Genomic DNA, 17,916 nt, shown 5'->3' with positions numbered 1-17,916 from the left:
CAGGTAGATCTCTCGGCCCCTCCTCCAGTGGGCACCACGCCCCTCCTCTATGAGTCTCAGGCAGGCTACCTGAGCGACACAGAGCGTTTCACCTGGCTCACCTGACAGTCGCCCTGAAACCCAATGCCACGACACAAAGGCATCGGGAAATAAGCAGTTATTGTCAGAGGCCCCCGCGTCTCTCCGGGGTCATATACTGTATGTTGACATGGAACCGGAGTACCGGGGCCTGGGCCGCTGTGCGTTCTGTTTCTGGCTCGCAGTAGCCTTTGACATTGTGGGACTTCTCGTGCTTCTCATCGGGGTGTTTGTGAACGTGTTTTTCTATGACCTGCTTATCTACGCCGGCGCCATCGTCATCTTCCTCAGCCTCATCTGGTGGGTGTTCTGGTACTCTGGGAACATCGAGGTGCCCCCGGCGGAGCTGGAGGATGATGTCGGGTTACTGAAGAAAGACAAGGGCGGTTTTAGCGGCGCGATGAGTCGCCTGTCCAGCCGCGTGTCCAACAGCATCAGGAACTCGTTCCGCAGGAACGGAGGACCGTCAAGCACCCGCACGCAGAGGTCAGCCGCCGGGCCGACCTTGGCACCGCTGGGGGAGCAGGTGGTCGTTGCCATGACAACGATGACTCCGCATGAGGATACCCCACACACTACTGTCCCTTCAGTGGCGGTCTGTGACGTAGCCTAGACATGCCGCACACAGCAACAGAGACCTCAACTACATAATGTAAGCTGACCGGTGAGGACTTAGCCACAGTGTAACAATTCATTTAGTATATGAAGGTTAAGAAATATAACAATGAAATGTGGATGATGGAGAGCAGTGAGGTTTCAGTTTGGTAGAGTCTATGTTTAAACACGTCATGACAGCTCAACCTTTCTTCCACGGCCTGCACGTGTAATGGGCTGTAGCCAGGACTCTCCAGTGCAACTGTTTTAAACTAGCCAACAAGATAATCTGTTTAGCCTATTTACTTTCAATATATTCGTTTTCCTTTTTACAAACTGTGCAGTGATATTTTCTGTAATTTTTATCTATCTGATGGTCTAACGGCTGTTTCACAGGCCTCTCACAGGAGTGGCCTGTGAAACTGGTTTATTCTGGTGAGCATAAGAAATAGATCCATATAAAATCTTATTTTATTTATATATATTTACACAGTGTATACTTATTTTTTCATTATTTATTTAACCTAAAAACTGAAGACTTATACGTATGTGTAATTTGTGTGTATTTGTAGGTAAGACTCGGGTCATTAGACTCCCCCAAATTCTCAGAAGTATCACCAGTTTGTGTCTTCAGTGGTAGCTGAGGTCCTTCATATACCTGCCTTAGGTAGCCCACCATGACTAAACAAAAACGTTTAATTTCGATATTTTCCTAAATAGAAACACATATCAAACTCACATTGATCCGACAAATGTTTCGTTCAGTAAAAATGAATATTAAAATGACAACAAAGTGAAGTTTATTTTATTACATTGAAATTTGTGTGTCTGTTGTTTGATCAATATGGAACATGATAAAACAAATACATCTAAAATGTATTGGGGTTATGGACGCAAAAGTAATTGTTGGCCTATTTTAAATCAGTTCATTTGAACAGGGTTTGAACATGAATTATCATTATTAAATAAAAACTAGAACCATGGAAAAGATCTTCTTTAAGAATGCATCATCCTATCTGAGTATAACTTCATTTTCTTTCAGTTTGTAGTTTAAATGCGGAACTAAAAGGACTATTTGTGGCCGTGGCAGTAAAAATCTCTTATCACTGGATAATTATTAACTATAGTTCATGCTGCTCACTGAAAGACAAGCCCAGTTTAAACAGCAGCAAAGGTTTTCCTGAAACTTCCTTCAAAACGTCATTATTCACAGATGACATGACTTTTCTGATCACCACTTGTGAATTAAAAAAAACCAACTCATCTCCACACTGTGCACAAGCTGTAATAATGATGTTTCATTCATCTTCTTCCCCACAGAGACTGGATTAGATCCTTGCAGTACTGGACTGAGGAGAGCCTTGCCCTCTCCCTGCAGTGCCTTCAGCTGACTCCACTTGATGCTCCACTTTTTTACTCTTTGTGTGTTTAATGAAGAATTATTCATAATTGATTGTGAAGTGTTGTTGAGTCTTTATTAAATATGTATATTTTCCTAATAAATGTTATGTCTTTAATCAGTATGTTAGTGTCTGGATTCAGTCTGTTTGAGATAAATACACATTGTTACATTTCTAGGACAGGCCTGCAGCAATTCATAATGTGACAACAGAAATTCACTTATGTATACACATATCTTTTTATCACTGTTTCACAATGCATGGCTGCATCATGAGTTAAATTGTCTTGCAAATGGATCAGTGCTACATCATGTGATAGTATGTGATCATGACTCACTAATATGTGATATTACAGCTAAAATGTTATTTTAGTATCTTTTTTACATCAATTTCTTACATCAGTGTGGTTTTACAGCAATTTGAACTTATTTTAACAAATTATTGAAATGATAGAGGCAAAGAAGAGACACAGTACATGTATATAGATATATTGGCCACATCCCATCAGTCTGAAGAATGTCAATTTAAGCTTCATCCATGTGTACATACCTGAAACAGAGAAGACAGATGATTCCTTATGATGATTTATAATCAAACAATTAAAATTCTGGACAGGAAACCAATAAGATTGCACATGTTCTGCCATGTTCTTAAGAAATTAAATATGTTAAGTTTTGATATTGAATTTGATAACCTTAAAGTCACCTATAAAAGCCTAAATAATCAGGCTCCTCAGGTGTTCAGTGACCTGGTGGTTCCTCTCAGGGTTTCTGGCTCAGGAACACTAGGTGTGTCTGCTGGGAATTGTGAGGAGCCTGTTTGTAAATCCTCACTTGGACACACGGCCTTTTCTGTTTGGGGGATCAACATGTTCAACTTTTTACCCACAGAACTCAAAATGAATCATGACTGTGAACATATTAGACTCAAACTGAAACAGGGGATCAGTCATGTAGTCATGAGTGATCTGGTGCTTGTTGTTTTGTACTTTGTTGTTGAGTTTTCTGCTGTAATGTGTGCATATGGATTGTTGAGTTTTGTTGTGCTAAAATGTGTGTATATGTACTGTTGAGTCTTGTGTAGTTTCATATGTATTTTACTGTTGAGTAAATATGTAATGTAGTCAATAGATGTGTCTTAGCTCATTTTGGTCAACAGAGTACTGCTGTGGAAAGAAAGGTGTAGCTTACAGCAGGCCTCCCTGTTCCCACCCCTGGTGATAACAAGCCTCAGTGTCTAACCTTTGGAACAAGCTGGGTTTATTGTGCTGCTGTTTCCTCTGACTGTAGCTGTACTCTGCTTCCATACTGTCTGCCTGCATGATCGATTCATGTCAACCAAGTACACTAACATTTAATGTACATTGCCTGAGGTGGAAAAAGTACTCTACTTAAGTAAACATATCAAGATAATGTTCCATTTAATATGACACAATAGTTTTTGCACATCATAATTCTACATCAGTGTCACAATGAGGCAACAGCTGAACTTGAGATAGATATAAGATTTCCTGGTGTGTAATTTGAGTTTTATTGTTATTTTTCAAATTTAAATTTTATACTTTTTCTCTCAGCACATTTGCACATGCAATTCTTACAGCCATATTCATCACCTCATAGTATAGAATGTTAACAGTCTATACAGAGATAGCCAAGATAGGGAAAAAATAAAAAAATAAAATATTAGAATTAGTCCTAACAACTCAACATGTGTAGTATGTGTAATTGTGGAATGTAAATTCTTCTTCATGTCCCCTGTAGATAGTTCATCTTATTAGTGCTTTATTGTTGTGCTCTTTGCTGGGGGAGCCAGTGTGATTCCCATGTTGCTAAAGGTGCCCCTCTCGTACTATCACATCCTATACCACTTACCAACATATTCAAATACACCTCCACATGAAGTCCATGTATCAGCATGTAAATTTTTCCAAACAGGTCATGAGGGCCCACTGAATGTTTTGATGAGCATGAAAATGATGTGAATCACACTGTGGCTTTTACAGTCACCAGATCTCAACACAACTGAACACCTATGATAGATATTGGAGCGACGTGTTGATGCAACAAGTGCCACATAAAGATATCATTACTCTTTGTGTTCGGTATGGAAGAAGCTCTTATTGCTCTCACCACCACTGTCCATTCCACCTCAAAGAACACTGATTGGTAGAACATGAATAATTTGATATGCTTTAAGCTGAATGGCCTCTAGCAGAACAGATTCTGAAATCCACTTCAACCACACTCTTTCCCCTCTGATGCACCTACAGTATAAAAGTAATCTGCTGAAAGGAGTCCCTCAGCAGAGCTCTGAGGTGCAGGACCAGCCTCTCAAGTAATGTTTGAACACATAAGTCTACTAATGGCTGGTGCAAATAAGAAAATATAAAATGTAGTAAATAAATTTTGGCTTACTACAACTCAGCAGTAAGTAGTAGAGTTGGGTGTATGACCACATAATTTAGATATTTTACCATCTTACCATCCTACAAAATTGGTATAGAAAGTCTTCATACATCCCATATATTCTATGTGTGGCTCAATACAAGTATATTACATGAACATATAGTCTCACAATGTCTCCTCCAACTGCTTCTTTTTGTATTTTGGCGCAAGTGTGAAGGATTTGAAAATGTCACTTTGGCCACTCCTAGTGGTAGTATCAAAAATAGACAAGCCAACAGAGCACTGCTAAATATAGGAACATTAGCAGCCTATAACCCGTACATGTATTTTATCTAGTATATCAACCTGGAACACAAAAAGGAGATCTCTATTTCAGATATGTCACCATTCTCTGTTGAGGTTTTATATGAAACATTGCAAACAAATCCAAAGACAACAGTTTTAAACAACTTCATCAATGTTGTTTTTGGAATGATTTCTCCAGATTTATTTGTTGCAACTTTTATGTTCATTTTTCATTACCATTTAGAGATGTACTGTTTGGTCTGATGATGTCTGCAATTCAAAACAAACACACTACCTTATTAATAGTTTTGTCATCAAAAGTTCATATCCATAAATGACATTTTTTATTTAAAATGTTCAAAAACAGGGCTGGTGGGAGGTTTGTGAGTGCGAAATGTATTCTGCAGCATGACAATGAGCCCAAATATACAGCCAGTCATAAAGCACTATGTTCTTCTATCAACAAGAAGAACAAGGAGTCCTGCAACAGATGGTTTGGCCCCCATAAAGCCCTGTCAGTCTGGGATTACATGAAGAGACAGAAGCAGCTGAGACGCCCAAGTTGCCACAGAAGAACTGACCTGATGGCAGGTCGGTTGTTCCTGCATGTGCAGGTGTACCTATATGTCTATATCTATATTATGTATTATATATCTGTATTATATATGATTATATATCTCTTTATCTGTTCTTTGAATGTATTTCCTTTTTTTGTTGTTGTTGGTTTTTTTCATGAAACGCTGACCAACCGGAACCTATAACCCTATGAGCTGAGTGTAGGGGAAGATTCTTGACGCAGCACCGATGTTCACTTCCGTAAACAGACGGTGTTCTTCCTCTTGTGAAGATGGTGCTCACACACGCGTTTGCTTACTTACAACATAGACGGACATTCATGTTCAAAACATTTTAAATCCTTCCCAAAAGGCAGTAACATTAATGTTTAACATTCGGCTGTTAATGACGTTAATAACAACGGAACCAGCTCGTGTTTCGCTCTTCTAGCGTACAGTTAGCTTCACAGTAGCAAAACAAGCCTTATTTTCCATGAGAGCAGTGAAATATGGAGATAGATGGTCGGGACTTTTTGAACAGTCCTCCTATGAAGACTGTCAGGTTTGGAGGCACTGTTGCTGAAACATTAGCTAAACACAAACAGGTGAGTTGTAACGTTATGAGAGTTTATTTCAATCCGGCAAGTAACTTTAGTTAAGCTTTAAGTTAAGTAAAAAGTTGAGTCTGTTGCATTGAAGTGCTGCTCGGTACATTGTTAGAACATTTTCTTGAAGGTGCTAATGATGTATAACGTTACAATCTCTGTGTTGCTATATTATCAAGAGGTGTTTGTCAGCTTTCAGTGTCTGATTTGCTGTTTTTGTCTTGTTTGAAGGGAGACTCGGGTGACTACGAGCTGTTGAAACACCAGCTGGCTGATCCTGAGATAAAGGTACAGTAAAGCATCAGTGTGTTTGAGCTGTATTGGGATCTGTGTAATACCTGGAGAAAGGCTTGTGTGTCGCTTTGTAGCTGAATGAACTCTCATCCTCTGACAGGATGCCCAGATCATCAGCTGGCTACAAGAATTTCGGAGTTGTGTGACCCAGCTTACCAAAGACCATGAACAGCTCATCTACACTGTGTTGGTGAGTCTGAAACAAGCCTTAATGTACCGTCTACACATCAGTCCATGAAGAAAACAGCCAATTACAGGAAATTAATCAGCAACTATTTTGATAATCACTTACTTGATAATCTTCCTTGCAGTCATTTTTCTATCATTTAAAACATTTGCTGATTTTAGATTCTCAGATGTGAGAATTTTCTGTTTTTCTTTGTCTGATCACTCAAACAATCAATCTGTTATCATTAAAAATGGCTGATGAAATTTCTTCCTGATTGTCTGATCAGTGAAATGTTGAGGGAACCATTTGCTTGTTCCAGTTTTTCACTTGTGAGGGTTTACTGCTTTCCCTTGTCTTATATGATAGTTAACTGAATATGTTTGGGTGTGGGAGAAAATAAGACATCTCAACATGTCAGCTTAGGCTCTGGGAAATAGTTTTCTCAATTATCTGACTATTTATAAACTAAACAAACATTCTCCGTAACCAGTTTGTCATTTGATTTTTCCAGAAGATTTATTACAACACTATATTGGTAGTACAGTATAAAATGAAATCTAAAATAATAAAGGATTTTATTCATATTGCTCACTTCTGACATGCCATTAAAGGTAGACTGATACTGACTTCCTGATATCAAAACCAATTATTCAGAAACAAACAGCTTCATCTGATAAAATAGTGTTTAATGCTTGTGTCCTTTTTTTGTCTGCATTATGAGGAGAGAATAAAACAATAAAACTACTAAGTCAGTGAAGAAAATCAAAGAAAAGGTGCTTGTAAATACTTCTGTGTTCATATGTGGAGTGTTCAGCAGGCAGCTAACTATAACTGACATGATGACCAACAGTGGCTGAAAATAATTGGAAACACAATAACCAGTGTGTGCTTCCATGCTGAAACTCCTGGTTGTGTGTGTGTGTGTGTTTTTCTAGAGACTTCCCTGGGTGGGTCGGAGCCAGCCTGTGGTGGAGGAGTACATGGCCTTCCTCAGTAACCTGGTGTCAGCACAGACTGTCTACCTGTGTGCCTGCCTCAAGATGGTGGTCTCCCACTTCACTCCCAGTACGTTCCTCTGACTGGTGGTAGAATAACCCTAGGGTTCAAAAATGAAATAATGAATAGAAGTCCTCACAGTGGTATTTAAAATTTTGGTCTTAACTAGGGATGTGCAGAAAGCCCAGTATTTGTATTTGTATCTGTATTTGTTGAGGCAGCAAAATTATTTGTATTTGTATTTGTATTTGAGTAAAAGTGGAAACAGGCTTAAAAATCCTGTTTTTGTTTTTATTACACTTTTAATTTTAGAAAATTAAAGTCTTACAATAAGTGTTCATAAATAAACTACCGTATGAAGGAGGTCCCCACACTGGGTCTTGAACTGGAGTCTCCCAGATCATAGACGACTGCGCTGACTACTGAGCTAAAACTTTACTCATCACCTCATTGCAGACAGACCTCTACTAATATTTTTTAAAATATTTGCATGAAACAAATATTCATAAAAAACCCAATATTTGTGCTTTGCTGAATAATGTCTTTGTATTCGTGCACACCCCTAGTCTTAACATCACTGGTGTGTTTGTTTTAATTTCATGCTTTCACTTGGTTGTGAGTTTACATCTAATATCATCAGTGATTCATGGAGGAATAATGTATGTGTGTGTGTGTGTGTGTGTGTTTGTTTCCAGAGCGAGTGACCATCTGTGAAGGAGGAGTCGATATCTCTGATTCGGATGATGAAGATGAGAGTAAGTGTCATCTCTCTTATTTCATTTTGAAATCAGCATATATGAAGTGGTTGTTTTTAACACTCCAGGACTTTGAGTGTATGTTCTATCTGACCAGGGTGTGTGATAGTTGTTTTGGCTGCCTGCTCACATTTGGGGAGGTTTAGAGGGAGGGGCAGTAAGAAGTGTGAATATGAAGCAGGCAGTGTTAAAGTATAACTTGCATCCTTATTGTCTAATCTTCTGGTTAAATAGCATTGAGTTAACACTCTGCTGTGCCTTTTTATTTGTTCAGACCTCCCCAGGAACTTTGACCAGTGTCACCAGGCGTTGCAGCTCATTACCAAATATGTTCCATCGTAAGTTACCAATCATCCTGATGACAACTCGGTGTTTTTATCCATCAGGAAGTCATGATTTAATCATTCATCCATTTCAGCATATCAGCTTCTCAAAATATTACATGTAATGTTATAAATCTATACCTGCTGTATGCATACTGAAGGTGGAGGAGAGGCTAGTTAGTGGTCTTTTAACTGTGCTTTAGGGAATATGTCTTCTAATACGGCCTAGCTGTCTTTTCTCATGGATAACCCTTCCAAAGAATAAACACTGTTACACAACTAAACAAATTAATTGGAAACATTTTTCATTCATCAGAATATCTCTAAATAATAATACTTATAAAAAATTAAAAAAATTCTAATGAGTCATGGTTTAGACAAAAGGCTTTTATGACTGATACAGTGTAGTTATGAATATAATATATTGTGAACTTATATTTTCTCTGTCTGTAGGCTGATAGTCAGTGAATAATTGATTTCAACGTGTATGCTGTAGTACTGCTGATTATATTATTAACCAACACTGTGTTTATTCAAATGGTACTTATGTATATTCACTCTTGTCATGACTAATTTACATATTTACTGAAAATTGCTTTAATTATTTTTGCCTGTGGAGCCCAGGAAGAGTAGCTGTTGCACTGATAAATAAACAAAAAGCTTTTACTGATATGCAGATAGCACTGCTATCAATAAATATATGTATAGAACACCAGAGAGAGAGAGAGAGAGGCACATATAAATGTAAACAATTATGATTAAATGCATTGAAATGAATGAAAACTAACAAACATAATATTTTTAATATTTTCTTTGACTGTAGTGCTAAAAGGATTATTTGAATTCATTGATTGGTCTAGCTTCTCAGTTGCAAGGAAGTGCTGATATTCTTGGTTTTTTTGATCTTCACAAAACTTCATCTGCTGCCCTGGTCATGTGTATTGTACTGTAAATGTTGATCCTCTCCTTTCAGCACAAGTCGCTTTCTGATGCCCATTCTGCAAGAGAACTTCCCCTTCATACAGAAATCCTCCAGAACACTGGTGAGAGACAACTGAACCATACACGCTACACATCATGTTGTGATTGTGCACTTGGAGGCTAACTGGCTACGTTTTCACATGTCAGATGCCTCAAACAGTAGCGTGTGCTGCATTTAGTGACATCAGGAAACTGACTTGTTAGCCTGTTGGTTTGTGTTTTATTGCTCAAGCCTGATCCACATTATATTTACATGTATATTATAACATATTGAATGTTGTGAATGTTGTCTCTTCCACTCTAGCTCCTGTCTGAACATGTTGTATGAAACAGTTAGGGTCTAGAAAAGTACTGAGCTGTAAATAAATCATTAGAACAGTGGTGTTGTAATGATTGATGGTTTGTCGCTCTCTTCAGGAGTATTACGTCCACAACCTCCTGAGAGTGACCGTGTACATTCCGTCCATTCGACGAGATGTTCTGGAGCTCATCATTGGAAAGACGCTCAAACTGGATGTAAGTGGTCCTCAGGTTCTAAATGATTATACTTAAAACACAACAGCTATATCAGGCTTTACATGGAAGTCAGTGGAAGGAATAGTTACACACACCCAACATCTTCACCTGGAATAGTGAAGTGTGTGTGTGTTTATTTCAGGTGAGTGCATCCCGCTCAGACATTGAGGAAGCAGAAGAGAACGCGGTGCAGGACCAGCAGGCAGAGGAGCGCACTGAGGAGGGACTCTTTGACATGGTAACAGCCAGCTACTGTTTGCTGGAGGTTTTTAAGTTAATGCTTTTTCATTATGGACATTTTTAGAAATACTCAGTGATTTGAGTCTTTACAACAGCAGCAAATGATATGAAAGGATACAGCTGGTGTTAGTCAATCATTTTCTTATTGTCAAATATTATTGACAGATGTCATGAGAAGACCAAAACCAACAATATGTTAATCTGTCTTTCAATAATTCCTGACTTCCCCTACTCTGTCTGTGGCACTCAGCCACAAGCCCACTGAACGCACAGTGCATCTGACTGTTAACACCACTGCAAAGTATTCAGCAGTTGTGTATAAGAATAAATTGTATGACAAGTAAATGAGCTATATAACTAGAAAAGGCAAATGTTTAGTTGTAGTGAAAGGCTGGGTGAAGCTGAAGTATCAGTTGAAGTGAAAATATAAAAGGAGCTGACTAGTCAGGTGAAGTTGTAGCAGTTAAAGTGTAACTTCCAAAAGGAGTTATTGTCAGTTCTAGTGTTCAAACTGTGAAATGTCAGTCAATGTAGCAGCGTATTAAGTATCATTTGAAGTATAAATGATCCAAATGAAATATCAGTGGAAGTGAGATGAATGAATGAGTGAACACTGGTTGGTATGAAGCAGTTACGCCACTTCAAAGTATGAAGGAGTTGTTTTAGAATGTATCATATGACAGTACATGAATTATAGCAGGCTTTCAAAATTGCTTAGCATGCTAATATAAAACAAATGTCTGCATAAACCCAGGTCTGTAAGAAAATAAAAATCATATATATAACAATTTTAGTACACACTCACATTGTAGAAAGAATATTGTATTTGTATTACAGTTTGTGATGTGTGTGTGTGTGTGTGTGTGTGTGTGTGTGTGTGTGTGTGTGTGTGTGTGTGTGCGTGTGTGTGTGTGTGTGTGTGTGTGTGTGTGTGTCAGGATGAAGACGTGTCAGCAGATCACCCCTCTAGGACTGTGATGGCACACCCGGTGGCTGAGAGGCTGGACAGTCTCATGGCTGTTCTGTTGGCTTACATCAAGGATGTCTGTCATCTCAATGGTATCTGAATTACATCACTTACCTTTCCTAACTGGGACTGACCAATAAGAAAGAGCAGGATTTAGGGAGGATCTGATAAAGTAAAAGAACTGAAGCACTTTCACTCAACACATTTTTGAATCCAATAAAAAGTCAAGTTGAGTTTGTTTACTTAGAAGTGTTTGTATCCTTGTGTCAGGAACCCTGTGGGTTATACGGTGTTCCATCCTCTTCACTGCTCTTTCCTTTGTTCTCTCTCTCAGGCTCTTTTCATGTGGAAAGGACGAAGGAGCTGTACAGAGAACTGTTGAGTGTGTTTGACAAGCTCATTCTGCCAACACATGCTTCCTGTCATGTCCAGTACACACTCTTTTACCTCTGCAGCTTCAGACTGGTCAGTACTCTCCACACCGGCATGAGTGTAACATTTAGCTTTCAGTCTGGTCTGCAGCAGTCAAACATATGATCAGTTGGACTGAGGTCAGGTCAGAACTCCTTGGTTGTGTTCCCTGTGTGTTCAGAAAAAAGAAAACGTCCACACCAGCATTTCCAGGCCATTCTGTCCACAGTGACACACCTGAACAATAGAAAAAGAGTTCAGATTAATGACAACAGCTGTGCTGTATCATCGGCTGTATCCACATTTAACATGAGTGATTCAAAGGTCAGAAACAACAGAAAGATGTCTTCTTTACTGCCAAATAAACTGTGTCTGGAATGAACCCTTTACATTTAGAAAAGATTTGATTTGATTTAAAGAAAAAACAAACTCTTTCAATTTGATAGAATTTGACAACCCATCATTAAGTACCTTGCAGCTTATAATTAGAAGACAAAGTATTAAAACACAACAAACAGCTGCACAACATACATTAGATCAGACCAGATGTGTTTGATGTATTTAACTATTCAAACAAATATGACCCATTCTTCCTTCTTTCCTTAGCCTCTAACAGTAACTCATAATCCATAACATCCAATAAACATAACACAGGTTACTCCAGTCTCCCCACAACGGACTTCAGTCTTACTGGTTTTATATTATCTACATGATGTAGTGGTGCGTGTTGTTCACTGTAGCTAAAGTTACGGAGTGTCTACACACTGAAACACCAAGCCAGTGTTTTAAGATTCATCCACTGTGCTGAGTCAGAAAAAATCAGTTTTAATATGGTGGAAGATGATGCTTTTACAAACATATGGATACATAATATTATGGAGTCTTGTATGCATTGTATTTTGTGTGTCATCTGGCTCAGGCCCTGGCAGAGGCCTTCCTGGATCACCTGTGGAAGATCCTGCAGAATCCCTCTCAGCCTGCTGTCCTCCGCCAGGCTGCTGCAGGATACATGGGAAGCTTCCTGGCCCGAGCCAAGTTCGTCCCCGTGCTGTGAGTTCATTTGTAGTTCCTGCTACAGAAAACAAAGTGAGCAGTTTATTCCTCTAAATGAATTTTACTGTTGTTCTAATCCAACTTCCACCTCCTCTCTGCTTCCCCCTCTCCTGCAGCACTGTGCGGGCTTGTCTGGACTTGCTGCTCTCGTGGATCCATCGCTACATTGACAGTCAGGACAGCAGCGGCAAACAGGCCTACTGTGACATCAGCCTGCACGGGCCCTTCTACACAGCCTGCCAGGCCGTCTTCTACACACTCATCTTTAGACACGGAGCCATCCTGGGGGGCAACATGAAGAAAGGTACACACCTCTAAACCGGGCCAACATCAAGACCCTGCAAAGCATCACATGCTGCTCAAACATGACTCTGTTAGATAAATGAGTCACTTTATCACCTTGACAGGTGATATATATAGATATATATATATATATATTTGAATATCCAATTCAAAGGTAAGAGTTACAAGTAAGCTTTATCTTTATTGTAAATCTGTTACTTTGTTTTATTGTATTGATAAATCTAGTGTGTAAAATGTCAAAAATAATGACAAATGTCCAGTCATGTGATGTTTTCAACTCAACAGTCAAAAATGTGAAATATGGCAACAAATCCACTGATAACATAAAATCATCAAGTCTAGTTTTGTAACAATAACAAGTCATAGAGATGAAGATCTGTCTTCATATCTGTGTGTGTGTGTGTGTGTGTGTGTGTTTTTGTTACCTTTTGGGAACATTTTCCAGTATAAACACTGACCTCATGGGGGTTAGTAGTCCTCATGGGGACCAAAATGTCATTTCTGAGGTCCTGTTTAAGGTTAGGGTTAGGATTAGGATTAGGATTAGTCTGTCCATAATGAATGGCAGTCAATGTAATGTCTTAACAATCTGCGCAAACTTGTGTGTGTGTGTGTGTGTGTGTGTGTGTGTGTGTGTGTGTGTGTCAGGTCTGGAGTACCTGCAGAGTCTGAACCTGGAGCGAGTGGTGATGTGTCAGCTGAACCCCCTCAAAGTCTGCCTGCCGTCAGTCACCAACATGTTTGCTGCCATCACCAGGTACACATCAGCCCGCTCTGCTGCATCATCACTTTTACTTTGAGATTTACTGGTGTAAAAATGTTGAAACAAAGTTGCCTCAGTGGTGTGTAACTTAGACTTTTCATCTAACTCTATGACAGAAAGAAAAAAAGCACATTTCCCTTTAGTCATACAGTACATTAGGAGGAGTGGGCTATCACCAAGCTATTCATGAACATGAACACTTGCATAGAGCTGCAATGATTAGTCAATTAATCAGGAAGTTGATTGTCAGAAAATGAAACTGTTTGGATAATTGATGAATCCTTTCAGTTTTTCAAGACAAAAATAGTAAAGATTTGTTATTTTTTCTTGACATATATGACAGTTAATTGAATATCTGAACATTTCAGACTGTTTGTCAGGCAAAACTTGCAACTTGAAGACAACACCATGGCCTCTGAAAAATTGTGAACGCTGCCATTTTTTCACTATTTTCTAACATTTCATAGTCTAAACCATTAATCAACTTATTGAGAAAATAATTGACAGATTCATTGATAATGAAGATGATTGTTAGTTGAAAGTCATAGAGAAGCTGGTATATCCAGCGCTGCCTAAAGTCAAAGTGATGACACAGTTCACACAGTGGACAGTAGAGTGCATTGTTTGATATAAAATAAAATAAAAGAAAAAACACTGTATCTGTCCCAGTTCACATACCTGCAATCTATACAAGAATCAACAGTCATCAGAAGGTTATGATATATTGGATTCAGTGTGAATATTATGATTCATGTCCAAACAGTTATGGAAGAACCTCCACATACAGTTATCACTTCATGTTAAAACTCTGCAGTGGTGCAAAGTAACTAAGTACATGTCAGTTACTCAAGTACAGACTTATTATACTTATATAATAAGTAATAGGTATATACTTACACTCATTATTCTGAAATGGGCCATCGTGCATAATGACAGTAAATTTTGGTACTTCAAGTATATTTTAATGATAATTCTTTTGTACTTTTACTCAGACCGTGACTTTTACTTGTAACAGAGTATTTGATTGGACGTTTAGTCATCTGTCTTTTATGTATAGTATAACCACGTGCTTCTAGATAACTTGATTTGTTTGCTTTATTAATTGTAAGTCTCTCACTTCCTGAATGTGCATACTTTACTATCACCTTAATATACCTGTAATACTGAGTGGCTGATCCTACATATTTGTCCATTATGTGGAAATTAAATAATACCAACAAATGTATGAGCTTGACTGAGCCATATTTATGCAAGTCATGGGATGTCTTCATGAATCAAGTCAGAGAAACCTTCACCCACCTGTAGTTTAACAGGCACAGTAGCAGTTACTGAAAATGTGTCACACAAGTAGGCTGACTACTTGCAAATACTGCAAATAAATACTGCAAATGTGGGTACTGGGACAGACTCAGGTCCTCAAGAACTATTGTGTTTTATTTAGCATTTACACATTGCAAATGTTTCCCTCCTGGGTCACCTCTAGCAGCGGATGTGTTTTTGTTGCAGGAAGTATCAGGTGGTGTTCTGCTACACCATCATAGAAAAGAACAACCGCCATGTACTGCCGGTGGTCCGCAGCTCTGGAGGAGGAGACTGTGTGACCACCAACACCAACCCTCTGGACAGCTTCTTTCCCTTCGACCCCTACCTGCTCAAGAGGTACGCCAGCTGGAAGACTTTGCTTATTCTCTGTAATGCAACACCAGCAAGACTCTTTTATGTTCTATTTAAAACAATCTCACCATGAGTTCCAGTCAGAAGCTGAAGAGAGGTGCTACTCATCTACAAATTGTGTGTTTGTGTGTGTGTGTTTAGGTCTGGTCAGCTGATTGAGCCACTGTACCAGGTTTGGGAGGAACTAGCAGACACAGAGCTGCTTGTCACCAAAACAGGCCAGCAGGTGAGATGACAGAAAGATGAACAGTTTTGGGGCTTTGTGAAAGACAGAAAGACACAAACAGTTATGGCTCCAACTGAGCAGCATTTTCTTTAATCTCTCCTCACAGTTTGGAAGCTGGAACTAGAAAGTGGTTAGCATTTTTGAAGGAAAAATCACTAATAATTAATTGATGATCCAATGCTGATTAATTCTCTGTTGATCAACTAATCAATCAATCAAATCATCATTTCAGCTCCAAAAACATTCAAAATCAAAGCAGCAGAGACTGAAATTTCCTGACTTAGTCTGTATGGATCCTACATTTCCCTGCTTTCACACTTTTCAACCTCCACACTGCAGTTTATAACACAGACTTTCTGCTACAAATTTCATCACAATGACATCATTAGGGTTATTTTCTGAACTGACAAAGCTCCTCCTGAGCCACAGAAGACATTATCATTGTTTTCACAGACTGAGCAGTACTCCTGTTGACTAGTAAATTGACTTTGACATGTAAAACTGGTGGAGTGCTCTTTTAAGTCTGCTAGATGAAACATAAACAAAAAAAACAGAACATGTATGAAAGTGAAAATGACATAAATATATTCTGTATGAAAGCACAGCATCAATATTCAAATGTGAATGTATTGAATTGACTGAGTTATCTTGTGGTCACTTAAACCTGGTTGTTGTTGTTTACTCCGTGTCCGTCAGGGCTTGAGGGAGGACGAGGATGACTTCCTGTGTGGGGAGTCTGCCCAGTCAGAGGGCATTGTGGGAATGACACCCAGTTCCTACGACTCCAACCTCCGCAGTCCAAACAGCGTGGGCTCACCCCCCTTTGCCTTCCAGAGACCTTTCTAGCCCCTCATCATGGACTGTCCTGCTCTGATGGACCTACCTGGGCCACTGTGAGACCAGAAGCTTGTGAGGAGCAGACGTGGCTCTCTTCCCCTCAGATGCCACACACTCTGTATGGACATGACCTGATCATCCACATGACATTTAATTTATAAGGACTCAAACACACTGAGACAGTCACACTTCTCTATTCATACAAGAGTACTTGTCTTGTGGTAATGTGTAAAAAAAAAAAAAGTGCAAAAATAATGTCGAAACTGTAAAGAAGGCACCAGTATCACTGTAAGGAAATATTCTGATGAGGTATTTTAAGTTTGAAAGTCTACATATTGTAGATTGTAGAGTATTGTAGAGGGGCCTTACTAACTGACAGTTCTGTGCTCAACTCAAATTAGACTGAGCTTGACAAGTTGTTATATTCTATGGGCAGTAAAATATTGTTATGATTACTTTCAGATTTTATTGGTTCGTATTTTTTAGGTCTTAAAACATTACTCATGTCCATATGTACATTAAAAGCATTATTGGTCACTGTAAGCATTGTTCCTTTCTAGACTGCTGTGAAGAGGTCTCTTCCCAAAGCTGCTTCTATTTAGGTGATGAAGAGAAACTCCACACTCCTCGTCCTGTGCAAAAATGCAATCTTAAATTCATCTGAAGCTAACATGAAGCTTCAGCAGTCTTATGTAAATATTTTCATCTGCCTCAGTTCAACAAGGAAACACTGGAAACACAAAGAAGAAACACTGGAAGAACTTTATTCAGATGTTTGTCTTTTTAGTAACAATGTTCTTCTTTGTGTTTCTGCAGTGTTTTCTTGTAGAGGAATAGTAAAAAGAGTTGGTAAGATACCAGCTTGATGTGTCTGAGACTGAAGCCTCATAAAACAGCTTCCAAACAAGAACTGTAGAGTTTGTCCTGCATTACTTACATTGAAATTGCTTTTAAGACGCCAGTCTGGACAGTAAAGTCACCAACAGTGCTTTCAGTGAGCATGCATATGAGCATGTGAGTATCATTTTACAACAGACTTGAAGAAATGTGAGCAAGTTCTATAAGACACTGAATGTTATTGCTCTGCAACTTTCTCTAAGAATCGATTTTCAGTTTTTCTTTTTTACCAGTTTATCCATTTTTAACAAACCATGTTGCTCTGTAGATATTTGTGTGGCGATGCTGGTGAAACTTCTGTGGATTTAAGATGAACTCATGTGTCTTTTCTCCACCACATCATATCCTTCATTGTTTGATATATATGGCACCACACCTGCACCTGAAACACTGAGGAAATCTGTCCTGCGGTGACTTTTTGTGTGCTTTTGTTAAATAAATTACAATTATTCTCTCTCAGACTGGAATAACCCTGACATCAGTTCACAGTCTGTGTAGTTTGTGCAATCTCACATCAACACGACAACAGTCTGGGACAAAAAGAAAACACTGCTTCAATACTGTTAGTAGTGGCAATAAAATATTAGGAG

The 17,916-nt window shown here is 38.8% G+C and overlaps 2 protein-coding genes across 3 annotated transcripts; both read left to right on the top strand.

Moving 5' to 3' along the window:
• The first annotated feature begins 70 nt into the window (after window positions 1-70).
• On the top strand, window positions 71-2,195 carry si:dkeyp-72e1.6 (transmembrane protein 238-like). 2 transcript variants are annotated; one of them, XR_010924245.1, is made up of 2 exons: window positions 71-742; window positions 1,993-2,195. XR_010924245.1 is itself a non-coding variant. In XM_067570666.1 (2 exons), the coding sequence occupies exon 1, from the start codon at window positions 209-211 to the stop codon at window positions 689-691; it is 483 nt and encodes a 160-aa protein (XP_067426767.1). In that variant the 5' UTR covers window positions 71-208; the 3' UTR covers window positions 692-730; window positions 1,993-2,195. The 2 variants fall into 2 exon arrangements, 1 of the variants encoding a protein (XP_067426767.1); XM_067570666.1 differs by having other exon boundaries at window positions 71-730.
• A 3,369-nt stretch (window positions 2,196-5,564) lies between these two features.
• rrn3 (RRN3 homolog, RNA polymerase I transcription factor) lies at window positions 5,565-17,807 on the top strand. The gene is made up of 17 exons (XM_067615964.1): window positions 5,565-5,921; window positions 6,153-6,209; window positions 6,316-6,405; window positions 7,320-7,449; window positions 8,076-8,135; window positions 8,410-8,473; window positions 9,432-9,501; window positions 9,857-9,955; window positions 10,098-10,193; window positions 11,134-11,254; window positions 11,497-11,627; window positions 12,493-12,623; window positions 12,743-12,930; window positions 13,578-13,686; window positions 15,199-15,351; window positions 15,508-15,592; window positions 16,289-17,807. The coding sequence occupies exons 1-17, from the start codon at window positions 5,826-5,828 to the stop codon at window positions 16,436-16,438; spliced, it is 1,830 nt and encodes a 609-aa protein (XP_067472065.1). The 5' UTR covers window positions 5,565-5,825; the 3' UTR covers window positions 16,439-17,807.
• Window positions 17,808-17,916: the final 109 nt, after the last annotated feature.

This window comes from Thunnus thynnus, chromosome 17, assembly GCF_963924715.1.
Source record: "Thunnus thynnus chromosome 17, fThuThy2.1, whole genome shotgun sequence".
NCBI classification, from domain to species: domain Eukaryota; kingdom Metazoa; phylum Chordata; class Actinopteri; order Scombriformes; family Scombridae; genus Thunnus; species Thunnus thynnus.
The sequence above is the reverse complement of the archived record's forward strand: the minus strand, read 5'-3'. Positions and strand labels throughout refer to the sequence as shown.

Coding starts and splice junctions, on each gene's coding strand:
- si:dkeyp-72e1.6 (XM_067570666.1), top strand. CDS start 209: ATGGAACCGGAGTACCGGGGCCTGGGCCGCTGTGCGTTCTGTTTCTGG.
- rrn3 (XM_067615964.1), top strand. CDS start 5,826: ATGGAGATAGATGGTCGGGACTTTTTGAACAGTCCTCCTATGAAGACT. Junction 8,474..9,431: donor ATTACCAAATATGTTCCATC/GTAAGTTACCAA, acceptor CTCTCCTTTCAG/CACAAGTCGCTTTCTGATGC. Junction 15,593..16,288: donor TCACCAAAACAGGCCAGCAG/GTGAGATGACAG, acceptor CGTGTCCGTCAG/GGCTTGAGGGAGGACGAGGA.